At 43.4% G+C, this 22,379-nt stretch overlaps 1 protein-coding gene across 1 annotated transcript; it reads right to left on the minus strand.

The window, feature by feature from the left end:
- Positions 1 to 57: 57 nt before the first annotated feature.
- Positions 58 to 10,003, minus strand: C1QL3 (complement C1q like 3). Its single transcript, XM_048838034.2, has 2 exons — positions 8,457 to 10,003; positions 58 to 2,907 (listed from the first exon to the last, which is right to left on the minus strand). Exons 1-2 carry the CDS (start codon positions 9,042 to 9,044, stop codon positions 2,728 to 2,730), a joined length of 768 nt encoding a protein of 255 aa, XP_048693991.1. The 5' UTR covers positions 9,045 to 10,003; the 3' UTR covers positions 58 to 2,727.
- Between the last annotated feature and the right edge of the window lie 12,376 nt (positions 10,004 to 22,379).

Genomic DNA, 22,379 nt, shown 5'->3' on the forward strand with positions numbered 1-22,379 from the left:
GTGAAGTGTCATGCAAATCAGCTTGATGTTGAAAAGATGAAAATCCAAAAGTCCAAATATATTACATAATACAATTTAATGAGTTGTTACAGTTATAACAAAGGCCATGATTTAATCAGTTTACAAATCAGTTTGTCAAGATATGATTCAAAAAAGAAATGTTTGCCTTATATATGTTTTTCATTTAAATATTTGTTCTTTCCTCTAACCAAAACAGGGGTAAATATTTATTTATCCAAAGAAAAGATTGTGTGTTAGCAATGGCAATCTCATTTCAATAGCTTATTCTTTCACGAGTCCAGCTTTTGATGTCCAGTGGTAATGAAGTATTCCTGTTCACTTCTTGGTGAATGTGCATTGCTAGTTATAAATGATTTTTTGCTTGAAACCTTGTTGTTTGATACCTACATAAGAAATCTCCAAAGCTTTGCTGCTAACCACTCTGTAGCGGTGGTCCTCTGCAATAAAAGCTATTGTGATATGAGCAGATGTGAAGTCAACTATGTGTCCATTATAAAATATATTGCATATAATCAGTACAGTCCATAAATATGGGTTGGTGTCTTTTTTACTAGGAGAGTAGAAATGTTTAACCAAACTGATGTGATATAATGAGGAAACAGAAAAAAAAAAGGCCGTTATGTAGCACAACTCTCCCTTTTGAGAGCCAAGATACGTTACATATGAGATTCTCGTATTGAGCATAGACTAACTGATGGCACATCATGTCTTTTGAATTGAACAGCTGTCCAAAGGAGGAACAGACCAGAAGAATGATATGGTCTGTGTAAGAAATGCCTTAATCATGTAAATAAATGCTTTCTAGGAGGATTTTTCTATCTTTAAAATCTCTATCTTAAAGTTATCAAAAAATCAAAGGGGAAGATATTTTTCTTTAATTATGGCGAATATTTGACACTTTAGTATATGACAAATCTCAGTTTGTCCCCTTCCCTTGGTAGATTAGAGTAAGTTGCATGGGGCAGATTATGTAAAACAGAAAAACTAGGTCTGGCCTCTCACTACTGCATAGCAATTTATACAAATAGTATTTTTATTCTGCCATGAATGTAATCTAAGATCTATACTGCATAAACATTACAGCAGGTAGTTACGTAATTATTTTGACCTTACTGTAAAGGTTCTGTTATGTATTCCTGCTATAATTTTGCTTTAGACTTAAACTTGCAAGTATCAACATGGGAGCAATTAAAAAATAAAAACATAATTTCTAAATAAAAATCCTTTTTATAGAGGTATTACTGATATTGCTGCTATTACTGATTGTAAAAGATTTTTGTAGAACTATAACTGAAAAGCATGTTTTTACAATGTAATTCTCCAGGCCATTAGTCTATTATACTGAGTAAGCCTTTTTGAGTTATAGATATATAGATACAAGAAAAATAGGTTTTAATACACAGTTTTTTGCATTTGAAAATCTGTTTCTCTCTTTGCATAACTGGTTTTCATATTTGGTAATATGCTTATCTGTTAATTTCCGTCACACCATACTACAAACGAATGCAATACCTTGTAACAGGTACTGTGTGATGGGATCATCACATAGGGCCCAAATCCCACTCTCATGCAAGTATCCACACTGACTTCAGCAAGACTGGTTGCATAAATAAGCTGAGCAGGATTTTGGCCAGTGGTTTTCTCACAATGTTCTATGTAAGGACTCCAGTTGACTCTTTGTAGTATGTCAAGTCATAAATAATCTTTTGTTAAACAAAAGTAGTAACTACAGATTTACACTGAAGACTAATTGCAGCAAAGAAATTATTCTGGCCTGGCCTGGGAGCGTGGATGTTAGATTTGCTAAAACAGTATTTACACAACAAACCATCAAGAACGGGTTTGTTAAATTGTCTAAACATATGTATTTACAAATGTTTACATATTAAGAGCCAAATCTGTTTACATATTAAAAGCCAAATGGGAGTTTTGCAGTTGGCTTCAGTGGACCCAGGATTTGGTCCAAATATAGGCAGTTTGTTATATCATCTCTTATATTTTCATTGAATTGTTTCTTCTGTCTTTCTCTCTTAGAATAAAATTAAGGGGCGGGAAAGGAAATTTAAACTAAACGAATGGGTGGAAATCATTTAAAAGGCCTGACCTACACTCACAAAGCAGGGAAATTAAGAGTTAAGGCTTGAAACTTATTAGTTTCTAGTTCTAGATAGAAGGATAACAAAAGTACAAGGCAAACAATTCCTTTGGAGAGAAGAAGCATTTCAATTACCTCTTCCTTTTATTGTAAACTCATTCCTCACTATGAGTGGACTCCAGGCATCATAGTTAGCGGGTAAGTCACACGAACCAAAGCTGACATATGGATAAAGCAGCAAGATCATAATACATCAAAGTATCATATATACCGAAGAAATAATTCAGTGTCTTTAGATTTTCCTAGAAAAATTTGTGATCTATATAGGACTTCATTCACATCGACACTAACAATGAGAAGTATTTGCTTTGGCGGTAGTGGATCACACATCTGTTTAACTTGCTTTTATATATATATATATTTTTTTTTTTTATTATTTTTTTTTTTAAATGTAAGGTTTCTTTGTGTCATACAGATGTGAGTCAGGTAGCATTTGATTTTCCCCCACTACTGAGGTGTCCCACGGTCAGTATCCGCTGGATTCTTGATTCATTGACTTCTGCCACATGAATCCATCTCTTAGAAGAACAAGCTTAGTTTTTGACTCATAATCAGTCAGCATAAATAATAAATCCAGAAAATGTGCTGTATTTGTTGTTGTTTCCTCCATGTGCTTTTCCTCCATCTAATTTTATGTAAACTTCATCTCCTGGCTCCAAATGAAGAACCACGCTGTTACTGGCATAGTCGTAGTTCTGATCAGCATCCTGAGCAATTGCACTAGCTCGAACCTATGTAAAACAAAAACAAACATAAATGTTTGGTTAAGAAACTTGGACATTCTTCCTGCATGGTGTAATTAAAACATGTCCTGAGAAGGCATTGCACACTTTCAGTGCCACTTTAAATATGCCTAGACACCTCTCAGCTGTAGTTTTCCCCTAACAATACCATCACTATTTCTGCCATTGCTAGAAATGGTTTACAATGTAGCAGCAAGTTCTCCCAGAAGTAGCCTAAATATTTTAACTCAAATCATTATCACATGGCTTGTTTGCCTCTGAGTAATACAGGACTGCTCACTCTCACATCTCCAGCTATTTTGCCCCTATTTGTTTTTTTTTTTTAATACAAAAAATAGCTAGACTCCAGGGAGCTGATTATGGACTCACTCCAGGTTTAGACTGGTGTAACTCTAACTCCAGTGGAACTACTGATTTACACTGGCATGAGATCTCTATCAGCCCCAGGTATTAAGGTGGAGTTTTTCAGACATGTTCTGATCATAATAGTTACCAGATTGTGTTGCAAAAACACAGAAATAAAATAGTCTCTTGCTGCCAATGAACTTTAAACCCTTGTAGTTGATTTGTCTCCAAATAAGTCATCAAAATGTAAATGAAATGCTGAAGAACAAAAAAATACTAGTGGATAAACAATCGAAGCCAAAGTAGGAAATTCTGTTATTGGCACAAATTTCACATAATCATTTAACTTCTGTACAGTCTAAAAGATATAAATTTTAAAATTACATCAGCGTGTATTTTAAGATGAATTATGGAGGTTTCAGCTATTTGATTTTTTGAAAAAAAACTGAATATACTACTTTAACGCAAACATTTTCCCCTTCTCACTGTTTGGCTACTAACTGAGTTTGACATTATTAGCAAAGAAAAAGGAATTTATTAGCAAACTGAAAGGAATTTATAATCAGTATCAAATCGTAAGTCAGTCTTGTGCAACGAATATTCTGTCGCATCCTCAAGTAAAGGTAATCTTCCAGATCATTTAACTATAATTTAGTTCTGCTTTGTAAAATATTTAAACTTATTTGTATGTGATTTATTTTATCATCATCTTTGTTGCTTGGCCCTATTCTAGAATAGTTATACAGAGCTGTAAGTGATTTAGTGGTTTTGCAAATGAGAAGTAAGTAATAATGCATGACTTGACTTACAATATGTGGGATTTTTATTTTCAGAATTGAAAAAAATGAGCTATAAGTCTAGAATTTCCATGCATTTCTTTTAAAGTTTAAATGATAGGTTTTCAAATTAAATTTTCATGTGGCATGATCCCACGTTAATACTGAAATGTTAAAAAGGAAGGCTCTTTAGCACTCTAGATCTCAAGGTATTTCATTATGAAGCTTAAGCAGCAAAAATTCTCTGTGCATCACCTAGCAGGGGTGAGACCAGCTTACAAGGTTTATAATTGCATAACAATGTGCAAATTTAAACAAATATATTAATATATGAGTCACTGGTTCACATGTGTAATTGTTTATTGAGATGATCTGTTTTGACCATTATTTCAGCAATAACTATCAAGGCATGGGGCATTTCTTAGGGATTAATGACCATCAGGGCAGAATTGATGGCTTTGGGCAATGAACACTCTTCCATAGAAAATAGAGGTGGTTATTGCTACTATAAATGGAGGAAGAGGGAATAAATATGTGGCCATGGTTAGTTTGTATTTTAATATATGTGAAACAAAATGATTTTCCTAGGGAATTAATGCCCTGCACATTGGCAAATTGAATTGTTTAAATTACCACCCCCACACAAACCCAAACAAATTCCATTCATGCCACAATTAAATGCTACTTCTTGGATATATCTAACATTTATACCTGTATTGTTATGAATAAGTATATCTGCTGTACAGTAACAAACTATTTGTGCTATTGGCTTTACCATTAAAGGCACTCATTATGAAGAATATGGGTGCTGAACATTCGCTACAGCAATGGACATTTCATTGCTAAGACTCTCGGTAGTACTTGGCTGTACTGAGAGAATGATTTAGACATTGAGAACCTAAAAATAATCTCGCAGATTGTATTATTTGTGTATAGCCACAAAGCCCTGTAAATGCATTAACTTGGTCCCACAGACCAGTGTGTTACCCTTAAGGGGTTTTCTTCCTTTGTTTGGGAAAGCCAATGTAATTTCTTTTTAAAGCCTATGAAAATAGTCTCAGAAGACTCCTAAGTGTACTGCCCTAAGCGTGTAAATGTATTTCAAAATTAAACCATTAATGTCGTACCCATTTTATAAGTTGCATGACTGCCCACCTCATCATTTTATAAAGGTACATTGGGACACTGAAATTGCAGACACATACCAGCTAAGCAATGTGATCTCAGCACTTCTTGTGTTTAAGCTCTGTAACTATTAAGGAGGGCAATGTGTTACGCTGGAGACCGTAAGCTTCCTAATACCTTATACATTGCTTTGGGATGATTTTTTCCTATAAATCATGCCCTCTCCCCGTAGTAATGTCCCCCACTAGAGAATACTATTGAATATATAACACCATCTGGGGCAGACTCAAACCCCTTTTTAACGATTTCATTTTATAATATCCAGGCTTTTTCACAAATACTCTAGAAAGTTAACTACTATCACATTGCATCACCCGCCAGTGTTTCACGAACAAATCACACTTTTAAAAGGCACCCGTGCACTAAAACTACTAACTAATTTCAAATAAACTGAGTCCTGATATTTAAGCTTAACCATGACTTCTCCTCCTACATATAAAGAGAAGGAAAAAAGTAACATCCCTTGTACACAAGACTCTCAGTCAGCGGGCGATGTGTATGTGTAGTCCTGCTAGGGGGTTGAAGCGGTTTATTAATAGTTGGGATCTTCTCGGTTAGTCTCTGGCTCAATTTAATATTTATAATAAGGGTTTTCACTGCATGCCTTGCTTTGCTGTGGTATTTTATTTGACTTCTAGCATGTAGGGGGAGAAATACTTCCGACGTTTTAATACCCAAAGACAGGCTCATGATTTAATCGCAGACGCGGTAGACTCACTGTCTACTATCCACAGCCTTGCTTTGACAGGAAGAAGTCAACGCGGTTGTACTACAATGTAAGAGTTTTAATAGTGCGGGCTCAGCTGCAGACGCGGTATTCGTGGTCGACATTTGCTAATGTAATTAATTGCCGCTGACGTCCTCAGAGCTCCCTTCCCCAGTACTTCTGAGCACCCATAAACAAAAGGTTAAGTGGCATATCAGATTAATTTACAGGCCTTTGATGCTTCCATCTGTGAGCCTGCATTCAACACAGTGCCTAAGTGAAATGGCTCGCGTCTGGTTACGTACGGTGGCACTGCGCTGCCCAGCAGTGGTAAGCATTTTTAAGCTTCATTTTTGTGCCTTTCACGGGGGCGGGGGGCTTTAATCCGAAAAGCGACACGGAATCGGGACCACGGCACGGGGACCGGGAATCCCGAATTTCAGCTTTATGAGCCCAATCCCTGTCAGGCCAAGAAAACCTGCCCAGCACATACATGCGTTAGCCAGAGCGCAGCAAAGCTGCCGTGTGCCCTCCCTGTTTGCTGAAAGCATCGACCCTGCAACATTTTACATTTACTAGAGGGAAATTCTTTACAATGTTTCAGGGACCGTGTCGGCTGGATTTCTCGTCCCGGCGTAGCAAACAGTTCGCAGTTATATTGAATTACTTGCAGACCATTAGTAACGCTTGTAAGTTTCCCCGCGCGTTAGTTCATATAAATAGTATTTAGAAACTATAGTATAATCTTCGTTTGTGACCAGTTGAAAGCTTCTGCAGCCACCCGTCCTTCTGGCCACATTCCAAACGTCTCTGGTCCTTTTGGAAAGCATGACAAGTACTCCTGGTTTTTTTTCTACCCATTGTCCGTTGACCAGCAGACCGAAATGGTGGGTGCGTGAGAGAGAGAGAGGCATAGGAAAGAGGTACAAAGTTACAGAGAACATTTCCACAAACTCAGCAGTAGCAACAGTTAGACTAATTAAAATAGATTATGCCGCTGTCTTGCAAACTGTAGCATCTCAAGATCTTTCATTATTTCGGTGTTCCTGGGGGAAAGATGCCGAATCTCAGACTCTGAGCCCTAAAAACGAGGGCTCTTTGATGTTTGGTTTGGCTGTTACATTTTGGAAGAAATCCACAATTCTTGCTCTAGCTGTACCTAAGTAGCCTGCTAATAGGAAAGGTCTGCAGGCAATATTAATGTTCTTAGTTATAAAAGTTCTTTAACTGGGGAATTATGCCAGAATAATAAATTTCCTGCTCTGTCAACAGTGCCTTAAAAGCCCCCAGCTGCCAGCCTATCACCCCGATATTCTGGCCTGTAGTTTCTATTTATTGCATGTTTCACACCGGAGCTTCGGGTTGCCTCTTGATTACTTAGCTTTTATTAGAATGCGTAAGTGGCCATGCTTCCTGCTGATGGGAGTTCTGCCCCCGCTAGCCCCCAGCTGGGCCCTGTTCCCATTGCACTCTTACTGCGCGTTGGATTCCTGTGTATTTCGCGTCCCCCTCAATCCCTTGCCCTGTGTATTCTTAGAGAAAGTCTCAGGGCGTCTGGCTTCCCGGCCACCCCCTTGGGCCCCGTCTTTCTGTGCCTCCCTTGGCTGGGCGCTTGAGAGAGGAGCATCCCGGGTAGGCAGTGGGGGCTGACCGCAGCCCTCCAGAGTGCAGTTCAGATCCGCTTCCCCGCCTCGATCCCCCCACCCCCAGCCCCATTTTGAGGCCGTGTTGCTCAGGGAGAGGAGCAATTCCCGCTACAGCCGCCCCGGGGGGAGCGCAGAGGGGAATCGCTTCCCCCCATGTGCTTGTCAGTCTCTCACCCGTGCACGGCGCTGTCTCCTGGTGCCCCACGGCGACTGTGTGGCCGCGAGGCTTTCCAGCCTCCCTCCCCCCGCAAGCGCTGTCACTTCGGCACCCTAAGGGGTGTTATTGAGCATCGCTGGGCCGGGCTGCAGCCTCCCCCCTTCCTGTGCAAACGTGCCCAGGCTGCAGGGCCCCTGGAGCCCCCGCTCTGACCTGCCCGCCCGGGACCCAGCTCCCCCGCGTAAAACCGGATTGACTCGCCGGGAGAGAAGGGACATGGTCCCCTTCCCCCGAGGTCACCGCAGGGCCGGAGCCTCCTCCCCGGAAGCCAAGGGGGAGTTTCCCCATCAGCCTTAAAGGGGTGAGATAGGCCCATCCCGGGGCCGCCTGGCTCCTAACGCCCCCAGTCCCGTGTCTGTCCCCTCCCCGCCAGGCCTCCTCTCGGGGCCCTTCCCCTCCTGCCCCCCCTGGCTGCCGGACACCACCCCTCCCCCGGGGACCTGCCCTTGCCTACCCCCTGCAGGCCCCCGGTGTGCCCCTCTCCACCCTCCCGGGCCCCACCTCTCCCCAGGGCTCCCGCTCCTTCCTCCTCTCCCGCAGGTGCTTCCCCGCGGCTCCCCTCTCCGGGATCCCCCACATCAGGCTCCTCTGCCTTCGCTCCCCTCCATGTCCCACCCCGGGCCCCTGATGCCCCCCAGGTCCCCCCCCCCCCGGCCCCTCACCTGGTTGTTCTTGCAGAGATCTGCCCACATGCTGGTGCCGTCGCCGCCCCGCATCAGCACGTGGTAGGTGAAGAAGTAGATGCCGGGGATGGAGCACGTGAACTTGCCCGTGGTGGGGTCGTAGTGGTTGCCCAGGTTGGTGACCACGTCGTCGAACCTGAGCACCTCGTAGCCCTCGTGCTGGCGCTTGAGGCCGGCGTAGAAGGCGATCTTGGGCACGGTGCTGTAGGTGGCGGCGCTGATGGCCCCGGCCGCGTTCAGCCCCGGCGCCCCGGGGGGGCCCGGCAGGCCCTGGCGCCCGGGCTCGCCCTTCTCCCCCGGGGGCCCCACCGGCCCGGGCGGCCCCGGCTCCCCGGGCGGCCCGCGGGGCCCCGCCTTGCCCGGCCGGCCGGCCTCGCCCTTGGGCCCCTGGATGAAGGTGGGCAGGGACTGCATGAGGCCGCGGTCGGGCGTGGCCGCCGTGCTGGGCGCCTTGGTGCCGCCGTAGGGGTCGCAGACCATGCGGCAGGTGCCCAGCATCTCGTAGTGGGCCGAGGTGCCGGCCGAGCTCACCAGCACCGGGATGAGGACGACCAGCAGCAACACCATGACCACCCCCAGGGCGCCGGCCGCGATCAGCCGCCGCCTGCTGCCCACCAGCCGGCTCAGCGCAGGGCGATCCTCCTGCCTGCTTTTGGACAAAATCTTGCTGGTTGGGCGGGGACCTCCTCAGAGCCGAAAACACCCCGAAGCCCCTGGCGAGCCCGAGCCCCCCGGCTCCGCTCCGGCGGCGAGGAAAGTGCCCGCGGCCGGTCCACAAGGCAAAGGCTGAGCCCCGGGCACCTGTGGCTGCCGCTGCTCTGGCGCGCAGGGAGCTGCCGCCCCGCGCCGGAGCCGCTCACACTTTTATGCTCCTGCTGGCGATCGACTTTTTTTTTTTTTTTTTTTTTTTTTTTTTGCATACGGTGCCACTTCGAATCAACTTTCCCTCGCGCCGGCCTCTTCGCGCCCCTCGCGAGCGCCCCGCTTTCCTGCCCCCTCCTTTTTTTCCTGCAGCGACAACAAGTCCCCCAAGGCAGCGCCGGCTGGTGAAACTTGCAAGAGCGCACGAAAAATCCCCCCCTCGCGGCGGCGGCGGCGGCGGCGGCCCCGTCCCCTCCTCGCCGGTCCCTGCTTCTTCCCTGCCAGGCGCACCCGCGAGCGCTCTGCGGGGCTGCCGGCCGGGTGCGGAGCCGCCGACAGAGTGAGCGCGGCAGCCTGCCCGCCTGCCAGGAGAAGAGGAGGCTGGCAAAGGCGCCGGAGCAATTTATAGGCACCCAAAAGCGCAGGGGAAAGGGGAGCTGCGTTGGCATCTCATTCCAGCAGCTGCTCCGCTCTTCCCACTCACCCCGAGTTTGGCATCACCCTGCCCGTGTGGGGATTGTTCCCTCCCTGCCAACGGATGAACAGTGAAATCGTGAGCACGCCCTGGCGCTGAGCAGCCCAAGGGGACGAGCGGGGTTTGGATACCTGGCAGGTCACCGAGCTAGACGGAAAGGTCACCCCCACCTCCTGGTTAATGGGTCCCCGAGCTCTCCCCCGCCGCATTAGCACGGGACTGGAAATCGCACTTTTCGCCTAAGGACCAGGCTCCCCACTTCACCTCATTGTCCCAGTGCAAGTTAGTTGGAACCACACCTCCCTCCGCTCAGGAGATTAGCAGCTCCCCCGGATTTTAGCGCACAGGCGTGATCCTTGTGACACCCCTAGAAATAGCTCGTGGCAAATGGCTCGCTCTTGGAATTAAAATGAAACGATCTGCTGGTGACTTGTCCAAGGCTGCTTCGTCTGCTCCCGTTTTGTTCAGAATATGGCGTTGTGACCAAGTTTAAGAAACCAAGCCAATGAAAAGGGCTCCCGCTCATGCAAATCAACCTAGCCCAGGACTCAAGGCAAGGGGCTGTCCCAGGTAAAGATAGGGACAGAGGAAGTAAGCTTTGATGGCAGGGTCTCTTCCTCCCCTCCTCTTCCCAACTGGGGCACCTCTGCGGCTGAGTGGGTAGGTGAAAGACCAGCCTGAATGTCACATTGGGACCAACTCCCCACAGAGGATGTTAAGCAAGTTACCCAGCTACCAAAGCTACAAGCTGCACAAAGCGCTCTTTAAATAAATAAGCAGAATTGATTCCTAAATCATACTTCTGCATGCAGGAGCAATGGACGTCAATCAAAGGCGGGTGACATTTGCCTGTCAATACGGGGATGATAGCTGGAAAGCGTGTGACTTATTGCAGCGGGGCGAGAATCCGAAATGAGCCCCAGCAGCAAATAAGACAACAACCAAATAACATCTCCAGCGACGATCAGAGGGGCTGCGATCTTGTCTGGGATTTCGTTAGCACGAATCGCCTCCCCCTGCCCCTTCCCTTTTCTTTCTTTTCTACTCCGCAACACAATAAGGTCAAACAGGCAGGCGGTGGGAAACAAAGATTCATCGATTCTTCCTTTTAAGCAGAAATGTCAGCAGCTCCTTTTGCTCTTTCCTGGGAGACTGGAAGGCAAGGAGTGAGTCCAAGCGGTGCAGAGAGGGGCCAGCCCTGCTGCTTATCTCCCCAGCAGGCTGCTGATAAAGCTTTCACTTCCCACCCTTGTAAATATTTCCCCCTTTTCTGTTTTTCTGTTACTGTTCTACCTTTTTTTTAAAAAAAATCTTTATCTGGCAAAGACACAAGCTAGTCAGTCCCCTTAGCTATGAGCTTCCACCCCAGCCCTTTGGAAGATGGCTTGAACCCACTTGTTTAGACCACATCATTCTCCTCCTCCCAAAGGACAAGCTATACAAGTCTGTTTTTTCTTCTTTGCAAGGAAAAGTTCTGGCAGGGGCTATAGGTCAGTGCAAAACTATTCCAGGCCCTGCATCCTCAGTGTCATTCGTCCCCAGCCCCAGTAGCATCATGATCAGGGCCCCACTTCAAGTGCATCAGGCTGCAAAATAAATAGATAAAATAAAATGCTCATCTTAAATGCTCCTCCTGCCTATGTGTGGTTCATCAGGGACCATTCAGTGATCTTGGCAGGTATATGTAAAAAAAAGTATTGCCCCTAACAATGATCACCTTCCTCTGGATTAGAACAGCCCTGGATATATAGAGGCCCCAATTGTTCCATCCTGAAAGTTATTCATAGCTCAGCGCTTCCACAACACCTTTAAGGGTTGTGTGTGTTTGATATGTTACTTGCCTCTGGAGGCACAGTTGTACAGTTGTAGCTGAGGACAGAATTTAGCCCTCTGTTTATCAAGTAATGAAATGTTTCAAATCTCTTCATTATTATTATTAGGTTACACAGCCCCACTCAGATGCAGTAATTAAGCTAATAGTAATTCGTACTGAATGCCACTTTGGTTCTAAAGTCAGAGCTCTTAATGATGCTCTTTTGTCACTAGCCGCCCTTTCTCTTCTAGTGCCTCGCTGCTCCTCCTTGTCCTTGTCTGTCCTGACCACCCCCATTTAATATTGTCCACACATCCATCAGTGCTTCTTCCCAGCCGTTGGGATGAAAGATTATACAAATGGAAAAGGTTTATGCATCCTTCCTGCTAATCAAGACTTTCATCCGATGAAGTGAGCTGTAGCTCATGAAAGCTTATGCCCAAATAAATTGGTTAGTCTCTAAGGTGCCACAAGTACCCCTTTTCTTTTTCTGATACTGATTCAGCTCTCACATTCCTGTAGTCTTTCCTAGTGTTTTTGAAGCCCTCTTCCTGGTCCACTTTGCACAGCAACAGTTCACCCAAAGAAGGGATATCAAAGTCATAGAGAGAAGAGTTTGGGCTTGGTGGCAAGAGGCACTGAAGAGTCAGGCAACAAGCCTATTTCAAACTACAACTGTTGACAAATGGCAGTTTTTCATATTAGGAGGGGAAATGAATAAAACCCAAACAAGACAAAACACTGAGCATGGCAAATAATGTGTTCATATAGCCCACCTCATCACTGTATCTAACTACTTCCAAACTATTATAAGGGAGTTTGTGCTGAGAACGTCTGTGAGCTAAAAGTGTTATTAACCTCTATTTTTCAGCTGCAACACAGAGAAATCTTGTCCAAGAGCACAAAGAAACTGTGCAGAGCTGGGCATTCAACTCAGATTTCTAGAGCCCAAGCCCTCGCCCAGTACCTTAACCACAAGACCAGCCTTCTTTGCTAATAGAAATATGCCCACATGTAAGGAAGGTAAGACTGAGCCAGAGGGGCCAAACATTACACCGAAGGATCCAACAATCTGAGACGAGAACAAAGTCAAGGCCCTGTGAAAAGACAGATGTGTTTTGCTCACTTATCCTTTGGCTAAAAGAACTGGGTGTTTGTTTTCCTGTTATGGCACTTTTGAGCCTTGATATGCTGTAGTTACGGCTTGAGTAGCACTTACTTCACTAGCCCCTCTTCCAAGGTTTAGACGTCTGGGTTGACAGCCCATTTTTAATGTATCCCCTTACACCACAATAGATGTTGCTAGTCTTGCAACAGTGATTGGCGTGACATTTCTTTGTCCAGGTTTTTTTTAAAACCTCCTGTGACCTTGTTCTGACCTTTTGTGTATGTTTTTAACGACTTCCCCCTATCTCTCTGTTTCGGTATAAGGTGCCTACTGTTCACACAAGGATACTGTTGCTGGTGCCTGAACTTGGACTCCCCCTCAGCTCCTGCCATTTGCAATAAGCTGCCTACAGCTCTTTTCCTTACTGACTAGTTGGTTAACGTTGATGTAGAGTCTCAAAGGTGTAAAGCATAATATGCGTGTTACATCTCTTTGTGACAGGTTTCAGAGTAGCAGCCGTGTTAGTCTGTATTCGCAGAAAGAAAAGGAGGACTTGTGGCACCTTAGAGACTAACCAATTTATTTGAGCATGAGCTTTTGTGAGCTACAGCTCACTTCATCTCTATGTGAGGATATCCCAATACCATCGTAATAAGAAAGGGAAAATCAGCAAAAACAGATGAGGTACTCACTACATAGAAGACAGAGAAATCTGGCTAGCAACAAAATGGCTCCTTTAGGACTACAAGTGCCTCACTGTTGCTAAATGTACAGGCTTAGGCCCCAGAAGAACATGCTAGGAAAAAGGTCTGATAATAAGGCAGCCCGGCACACTGTATAGTAAGAATGAGGCATATGCCAAACAAGGGGTTGCTTTGATGTTGTACGGAGCACCATGGTTATATCTGAAATCGCCCGTGAAACCACAGCTTTTCTTCCTTGTCCACAGCTGCTTCTCTTTTGTTCAGATATTATTTTTAACTCTTACTGCTTCAAAAACCATAAAAAAGCATTTTAGGTTACAGCTGGTAAGAAAGAAACATATAGAAAATAAAGTTGTGCTGGTTTGTATCTTTCAATTGCTGGTTTAATGGGATACATTTCAATCTTAAAGTTAGGAGCCAAAGTCAGTGCTGGGGTATCCTAAAGAGTTATACCCACTTACACTAACAATGAATCAGGTTCAAAATATGTACTTTGAAATACAATATGAACAGGGGAAAGGAGAACATCTGAATGGCTGGCCTAGAGGTACCACTGCAAACGATCACATGTGACACCTGGGTTCTGCTTCCTGGGCTATTCTATTCTCGCTACATTCTTACGCTTCACCCATTTCTGTAAAATCTCAGCACTGGCAGATTTGTGGTATGCTGAGTGTGGAAGGCCCAGTGCCACTCAATAGCATCATCTGGTGGATAAAGAACTGTTTAGCTGAATGTTGGTGGAAACTCAGTAATCAGCCCATCTGAGTGGAGAATGTATTTGTAGTGATGCAAGTCATGGACTGGATTTTTTAACCTTAGTAGATTCCCTGTGTACCAAAGATACTCAGCTTCTGCGTTTAGGAATCCTGCTGCTCTGCTCATCATTTTCCCCAAACTTTTTAATTTAGCATTTGTGTTGGAAGGATATTTTCTAAAATTTGAGCCACTTTTTTATGGTGAAGAATCCTTCAGATTAAATCTTACCACAATGAAAAATGTCTTTTGACACACTTACCGGGGTGGGCCTGGTACCAGAAGAATGTATATTTCAGAATAATCTGCAAAAAATTAAGTTTAATCTTGAAAGGATTACAACCAGTTTTCAAATCAAAATCAGGGGGAGTTCAAAGAGGGCTGTCACTCAAGTGACAGGGCTCAGTGAGGGGAAATTGCAAATAAATTCAACATATCTCTTCCTTTTTAGCTTTTAATCTGAAAAGATCAGTAGAATATGACTAGTTGCTCAGGAAGGGGAAGAATTTTTAAACTTAAAGATGTATATTCAAGTCATGTATATAGTATTTTGACTGATGACTTATTGCAGATATAAAATCAGTCAATCAAATAAGAAGTTAAAGAGTAAACATTTCACTGGTCAAGTTTAAAGATATTAAATGATCACATATAACTCGATAATGGCACACATAAAGATCAGTAACTAACCATATACAAACATTCATTACCACATCTGTGCTCATGTACTGCAAAAATTAAATTGCTAATTGCAAACATAAAGGTCAGTTTTTGTAGATCTCCCCTCCCCACTTAAATTTGTACTTATAATTTTCCTACTTGCTTTAATCTCTGCTTTTACTCTAAAATGGAAGTCAACAAGCTATATTCTCCTCTTAATTCCCACCCATAACTCTCTAATGTGTACAATAAAATGTTGACGTGATGCACATGAAAATTACAGTGAGCTACTGGAATATTTTTAAAACCAGTGCACATATTAAATACTTTTTAAAAACAGTAACACGCACTTCCAAATATGCATCCAATTATTAAATCATTTTCTGTATAGCATGATTGATCCTGCAACACTCAGACTGTTGTAACTGCAATGGTTGTATTCTTTGCTGAAGGCCAGTGTCACAGTTCGTGGGTTGGCTGCCCCTGCTGAGACCCTTTTCTAGTCCTCCACGTGCACCCCTTCAAGTGACAGACCTGTGCCCCCACTTCTCTTTGGGGTGGGACCCTAGATAGACATGACTTAGCTTTGGTGCCATCCCCCATTCTCTTGGTGACCAAGGTACAGCCTTCTTGCTGCAACCTCTGACTCTCAAGCAGTCTGTGTCTGCCTGCAGCTGCTGACATCTTCCCTCCTCCCTTTCTGCAGGGCAGATCTTTTAACTGATCAGTGTCTTTTGCTCTCCAGGTTCTCAGCCTTGGCAATACAGCTGTGTCCCCAGGTTTGGGGTGGAGAAGGTGACCTCTTCACAGCTATTAACCTGACTATTGTGTTTCAGAGACCCCTTATCTGGACTATTGTGTAACCTTCCCTAACAGCCCCCTTTTGATCAAACGCCATATCAATAACCCAATAAACAAACACACAGAGACAGGCACAATATTCATACAAAAACAATACCAATATTTCCCAGTTCTCCCCAGCCAGCATTAATTCAAGTGGTACCATATTGCTAGCAGTGAAAGTAACAATTGCAATATTTTTTATAACACTGTAAATAGTAAGTAGAAGATAAATGCTTCTGTGGTGCTAAAATTAAACCAAAACCCTAAAATCGTACGAATAAGCAGAAGTATAAATCAGGCTGTACTTCTATTAAAAGTTACATCAGTTGTTAAAGCCAGTTGGGGGGAGATTTTCAGATGATTTGATCACGAGTAAGAATTTGGGTAGCTTTGAAATGGTGATGAGAAGGCCAGCACAATTAAACAGAGGAAAAGGAAAAGCAAAAAGAGAGAGAAGCGTCTCTGTACTGTCATCTGCTGTTTCCTTCTACCTCCTCAAAGCCCTACAAGACTCTCTTTCCATTGTTATCCCAGCCCAGCAATCTTGTGGAATGATATACTGCACACTATGATCCTTTATATTCATCAGGAGTTTGATGGATGGGCAATAAGAATGGATAGCTGGGAGTGGAAGCTCAAAATTAAAATCCTAAGAGTGGAAAGTTGCCCAAGAGGTTTATTATTTTTCTGTCACCTACTCAATATATTCTTCCCTTTGTTCCTTGATTATTAATTTCAGAGTCACTAATGGTATAATTTATTCCGTAAATTGCAATTATTTCTAACTACTTGTCTGTCTAATATTTTTAAAAATTCAAGCAGGCAGTATTTGAACTAAACAGCCCCTTGAAAATAAAGACGTGCAGCTCATCCATACAATGGCCGTTTGGCCCGAGTCTTCAAGGTGCTCAGCATCTGAGTCCAATGAGAGTCGAGCATGATCAACGCTCTGCAGGATCAGGCCCTGTCTTTCTGCATTACAATATGGATTCAAAGGGACTAACTGATAGTAAATCAGGAGTAACTCTGCTGAACTCAGTGCAGTTACATCAGTGCAAATGAGATTAGAATCAGGACCAGAAATCCTTACATGGAATTTTGACAAATGTGAAGTATGGAGGGGGATTCAATATTGTATGCACAGACAAAACCCACATAAACACAGCTGAGAAACTCCTTCTGCCCTTGAAAGGGACTGATCCCATATTCATTTCACTAAGATGTTTTCAGGACCTCAATTTTCACCAACGAGCACCGAGTCACACAACAATATCATTGTGTCAGTTTCTCATCATTATATTTTTCTGGAATCACATTAACAGTCTACCAGAGAGTGGGTGGTTTCTTCTGCTTCTTTCTTTGTTTTTTAAACTGTATTTTGATTTATATTCAGACAAGCAGCAAAAAAGAAAAAAAGGGCAAAAGGAGTTAGACTATGGGATAACATCATCGTGATTTTATGATAATCAGTATACATTCTTAACCTACCTGTACATTTACAACTGTTCAGTTGCATAATTTTTTTCTAGTTGGCAAAAGTAATATATAAAGATGCTTTGGATCATCTTATTCTCGAAACAGTCCTATTTCATTCAAAGGTCAAGACATACGGTATTCTGATTGTTAAAGGGACTTTCCTGTGGTGCCCTGTGGAAATTTCAAGTTCTACATTAGCAAAAATGGCACATGTGTTCTCCTCATAAGATGGTAAATGATGTTGACTAACCATGTGGCTGGCATTGTGAATTTTTATCCCAATACACAAATATATAACAAAGTACATTGAACACATCACATGAAACAATCCATCTCACACAGCCCAAAATAAGTGCTTTGATGGAACCTAAGATTGGCAGATACGCCATTAAACTACAGCACATACTGTACATCTAACCTACTCTGTTAAAATGAGCTGGATGAAAAGAGGCATCTGATCAGCCAGTGAGGGTTCTATATTATACTCTTCATGCAGGAAATACTCAACCGGAATTTTCCCTTCATACAATGGCTTTAAGTCATAGTGTTTTTGCCTGAATCATAACAGAAGGCTGTAGCTTGTGGTCATCTTAAATAGCTACTCACCTTCTCTTGTAGTGACAGGTTTCAGAGTAGCAGCCGTGTTAGTTTGTATCAGCAAAAAGAATGGGAGTACTTGTGGCACCTTGGAGACTAAGAAATTCATTAGAGCATAAGCTCATGAAAGCTTAATTTATTAGAGCATAAGCTTTCATGAGCTTATGCTCTAATAAATTTGTTAGTCTCTAAGGTGCCACAAGTCCTCCTGTTCTTCTCTTGTAGCATTATTTATAACCAAAAACATGCTGTACAATATAGTAACTACACGATTGTGATTGCCTTTGCTTACACTGGTGTGAATGTGAAGTCACTTCACTGCATTACTAGATAGTGGGCCAGTTTCTGTTTCCACTTACAGAAGAGCAACTCTACTGCTCTAATAGAAACCCACCAGCTCTTGTCTTATCACCATCAATTAGTGCAACAGCTTTACACTGGTGTAACTAAGAACAAAGTATGGCCTGAACGCTGCAATTTCATTAGCTTTAAATCACTAATGTGATTCTTAAACTAACTTTAGCAGACAAGAATTGTTTGACAAGTTTAATGTGTGCTAGAGGAAGCATGAACCGGGCAGAATTTTCATTGATCATGCAAGTGCTGATAAATGCCAGTTTTCTTTGTTAACTGTAAGTCTCAGCCCAGAAACAAGTGAAACTTGGGAAAGGAAACGTATCACCTCTAAACATTTACCATCAGGTAGGGAGGTTATGATGATTTCCATGAACTTTCCCTAGTTGTGATAGGGAATGTCTTGAGCTTAGGTCACTGCCAGGTGTGCTGCTTCTGGAAAGCAGCTTCTCTAGGGATGATCTTGCAGTGATGATTGCAATTTATTTATTGGAGGTGTTGCCAAGCAAGGAACAATACCATGCAGAGATTCAGCCTGCCACTGGGATCATTAGTATTTTGGGACATGGGGCAGTACTGCAGGCAAAGGTGGATTGTTGGTGCTTCCAAGATAGCTTGGTCCAAATTCTTCCTTCAGATAACTCCATTGACTTCAGCTGAGGTACATCAGGGATGAACTTAGTGGGCTTTTTCTCTCTCACTGTAAGTTTCTTATTAAAATGGAAGCACGGAGGAAAGGATTCAGCATAGAGAGAAGTCCTGAGATGGGACTAGGACGAGGAGAAACATGGGGTACCCACCCCCAGTGTCAACATCAATACCTTGTTTATCTCCTTCCACCCCGGCTTTCCACCCTCTCCTCATTAGAATGCCTCTTAAAGACTTACTTTTTGCAAGGGGTCTACAAACACTCCCCTATCCTGAATGTGTCAGGCCCTAAATGCTGCAAGAAAATTCTGCTCTTTCCCGTTGGCATGACCCCAGTCAAGTCAACAAGGTAAATAAATAGTTTGTTCCACCTGCTCTGAGGCAGGAGATTTGGAAGAGAGTGTAAAACACAGATTTGCTTGAATTCTTTCATCCACAAAAATGTGTAGGATCTACCTGGAGTTCTAGACTGATAGTTTAAAAACACCTCAGGTGAGTTTCTTATCCAGGCTCTGGCCCCTTTACACTACACAAAAGAGCCAGAGTGGCATAAAGGGCTTCTAAAAGCCCTGGATCTGGCTGGGAGATGCTTTCCCTGGCACAGAAATTGAGGAAAACAAGGTAAGGCTGTCTTTCAGGGACCTCCTCACACAGCAGGGTATGGGCAGCAAGTAGGGCTAAGGGCAGAAGGGGGGGTATCAAGGCTTGGCCTACAGTGCAGCACTGGTGAGCTGCTGGGCAGTACTGGGGCCTATAGGGCTGTTTAGGGCCTATAAGGCTCCGTAACTCAGCCTGGGCCCCCAGGGCTGTTTAAGTTACACCAGGGCCACTCCAGCCCATGGGAGCATCCTAGGATCAGGAAGCCACCTTAAAGTCACCTCCTCTTTGAGGCATGGCACAAAATCTCAACTTTGCAGTTTTGTCAGGCCTACCTGAAGGTGTCATCACATTTCTCTGAATACGATGTATTAGTTAACTTGTGCTCCCTCCATTGGCTGGATGGCTTCCTCTGCACAATGCAAAAGGATTGCAAAGTTTAATTTACTGAGGCTCTGGTTAGGTGTTTTCGTGTTGAGGTTTTTATAAGTCTCTTGGGGCAGTCCTGGATTTTTTTCTAATAGATATTTGGAATGCAGAAGCCATTCCTCACCAGATTATAGCAATTTTCAGGTAAGTTAGCTTTTGTGCCCAAATTACTTGAGTGTTCTTTTAAACAGGAATATAGTTTCTGAAGTACACATGGGCACTGTAGGAGGTGGAACAGAGAGCAAAAGTCTGGGGCTGAGCTCTTTGAATGGGACAGATGGCAAACCTAGCCAAAAATAGCGTCGCTAGAAGTATAACACATGGTAAATTGAATTAATTTTAATAATTGCTTTTTTATACTTTGATAAAAACTGGCAAAGACCTAGAGCTTCTTTACCCACGGTAATTAGTATAGCTCTTCTCTACTGCTATGCTTTAGAGCTAGTGCTTTTTTGGAGGCTCTCAAAGCGTACAGTCATGTGTAGGATGGGCCTCCCCACGGGTGCAAGGAAGCCGCACTGCTCTAATATACCACCCACAGCCAAGGGTCTGCGGCATACCTTGTGCTCTTGCAGACTGGGCACATTAAAGAAATGCTATGCTTGGTTTAAGGGGGGAAATGCCAGCTGCATCTGTAACAGTATTCACGCTCTGGCGATGCCATGAAAACCCAAAGCGTTCCCCATCAAATTTTAAATAGACCCTTCCAGTTGGTAAAGCATTGTGCAAACTTTCCCATCAGTCCAGTTCACACATGATTTGCAAATTGCACAGGCCAGATCCTCACTGGGTATAAACTGACATAGATTCACAAACTGGGATAGCCAAATTTGTACCAGCTGAGGATCTGGCTCTACATTCAGGAATGGTGCCAATGCAGAGTCACACACATATCAATCAGTGAGAGCACAAAATCCCATGCTTGTCATCATGGTTTATTACAAACCTCAGAGATATTGCTTCTAAATGTGTGTGAATTTGTCGGATTCCACTGGAATACCCTCCTACCTTTCAGACTTGCTCTGAAGATAAATGCATTATTGTTTGTGAGACACTCAGATTCTATGGTGATGGGACCATCTTGGTAGGTAGGCAAATAGGTAGGAGGTAGATAACATGTAGCCAGAGCATTTCTGAAAGTGACCAGAACATGCCACATAAACAACCTCAGGACCATAGACGAGCAAATCAAGATTTAAAAAAAACAATAGGCGCGACTGCAGAAGCAAAATTGCCTTTCTCCAAAGCAAGAGACCATAGAAGCTTCAGCAACAGCAAATGTGTAAATGGAATTTAATAGAAACTAGCATGGAATATGGGGACACTGGTCAATGCAAAGGTGATTGTTATGTATAAAGGAACAGCCAGATATGTCTGTTGTTCACCTAAATACAAATATAAAGCATGAGAGAGTGCAACAGGTGTAGTAATGGACCCTGTAGCTGGTAAAACATGCTGTTCCCTACAGCTTCTCGCTATAGCCCCTGATCAGAAATTATAGGTGCATTAGTCTAGAGACACAAAGAAACTCCGCTAAAACTCCCTTTATAAAACTAGGAGACAGTTATGTCAAGCAAAATGTTTAACACCAAGGCTTCACCTTGCATACAAACATTGCACTGCTCTAACTAAATCAGTCTAGATTCCTTCGTAACTTCAGCTAAATTGAGCTGAGGCCCTCTCTGATTTAAGTGTCTACACAAGGGGGATGCACCAATTTACTAAACTGGTTTCTAATTGCAACGTCTGTGTTTAGGCAACACAACTTCCCACTAACTGCAGGATTTAAGAGGGCATGCAGAGTGTAGGGCTCTTTCAAAAATATTACACTGGATAATATAATACAATAATGAATAATAATAATAATTAATAGACTAGATAATATACCGGAGAGATAAATTTCCCCTTGTCAAGCTAGAAGACACACATGTCAGGCCAAATAAGTCCCAGAGAAGTTACAGAAAAGAGTAAGTGTAAGAGACAATCTGCCAGAGTCAGACAGGTAAAGGCCCAAGACCGGGTTATGGTGTTTATCACAGTTTTTTCTAGTTAAAAGAGGAAATCCCTCACTTATAATGCAGCCTCTCTTTGAAAAGAGCGAAATGTGGCTGCTGCTGAACTGAATTTACCCTCTTGCTACAAAGGACAGGCTCTGCCAGCCACACATCAAAAAACACCCTGTGACTTAACCCTAGAACCACATCCAGCTACGTAGTACATCGTGACCAGTAGCCTGAAAAGAATGTGAACAACGGTTGATTTCAAATAATTTAGCATTGAGAGCTGACATGTTATACAGCTCTAATTGTCGTTCGTCCTGAATCACAGAGATGGAAATGATCAGTTAGTCCATCCTCCTGCCAGCACTAGATTATCCACTATGGACCCCTTCTAGCTGGTGTAAATCTGCTTAGTCCCCATTTATAACAGATGAGGTTTTACCCCCTAGGCATTTTGTTTGGATTAGAATATTTACAATGTTTGTATTCTCTAATTTTTGAAGCTAGGCGACTTAGTCAAATGCATTCTGATTTGTTTCCATTTTTCCTCAGTTCTTTACTGTGCTTTTCCATAAGAATTA

Source organism: Caretta caretta, chromosome 2 (assembly GCF_965140235.1).
Source record: "Caretta caretta isolate rCarCar2 chromosome 2, rCarCar1.hap1, whole genome shotgun sequence".
In the NCBI taxonomy this organism is placed as follows: Eukaryota; Metazoa; Chordata; order Testudines; family Cheloniidae; genus Caretta; species Caretta caretta.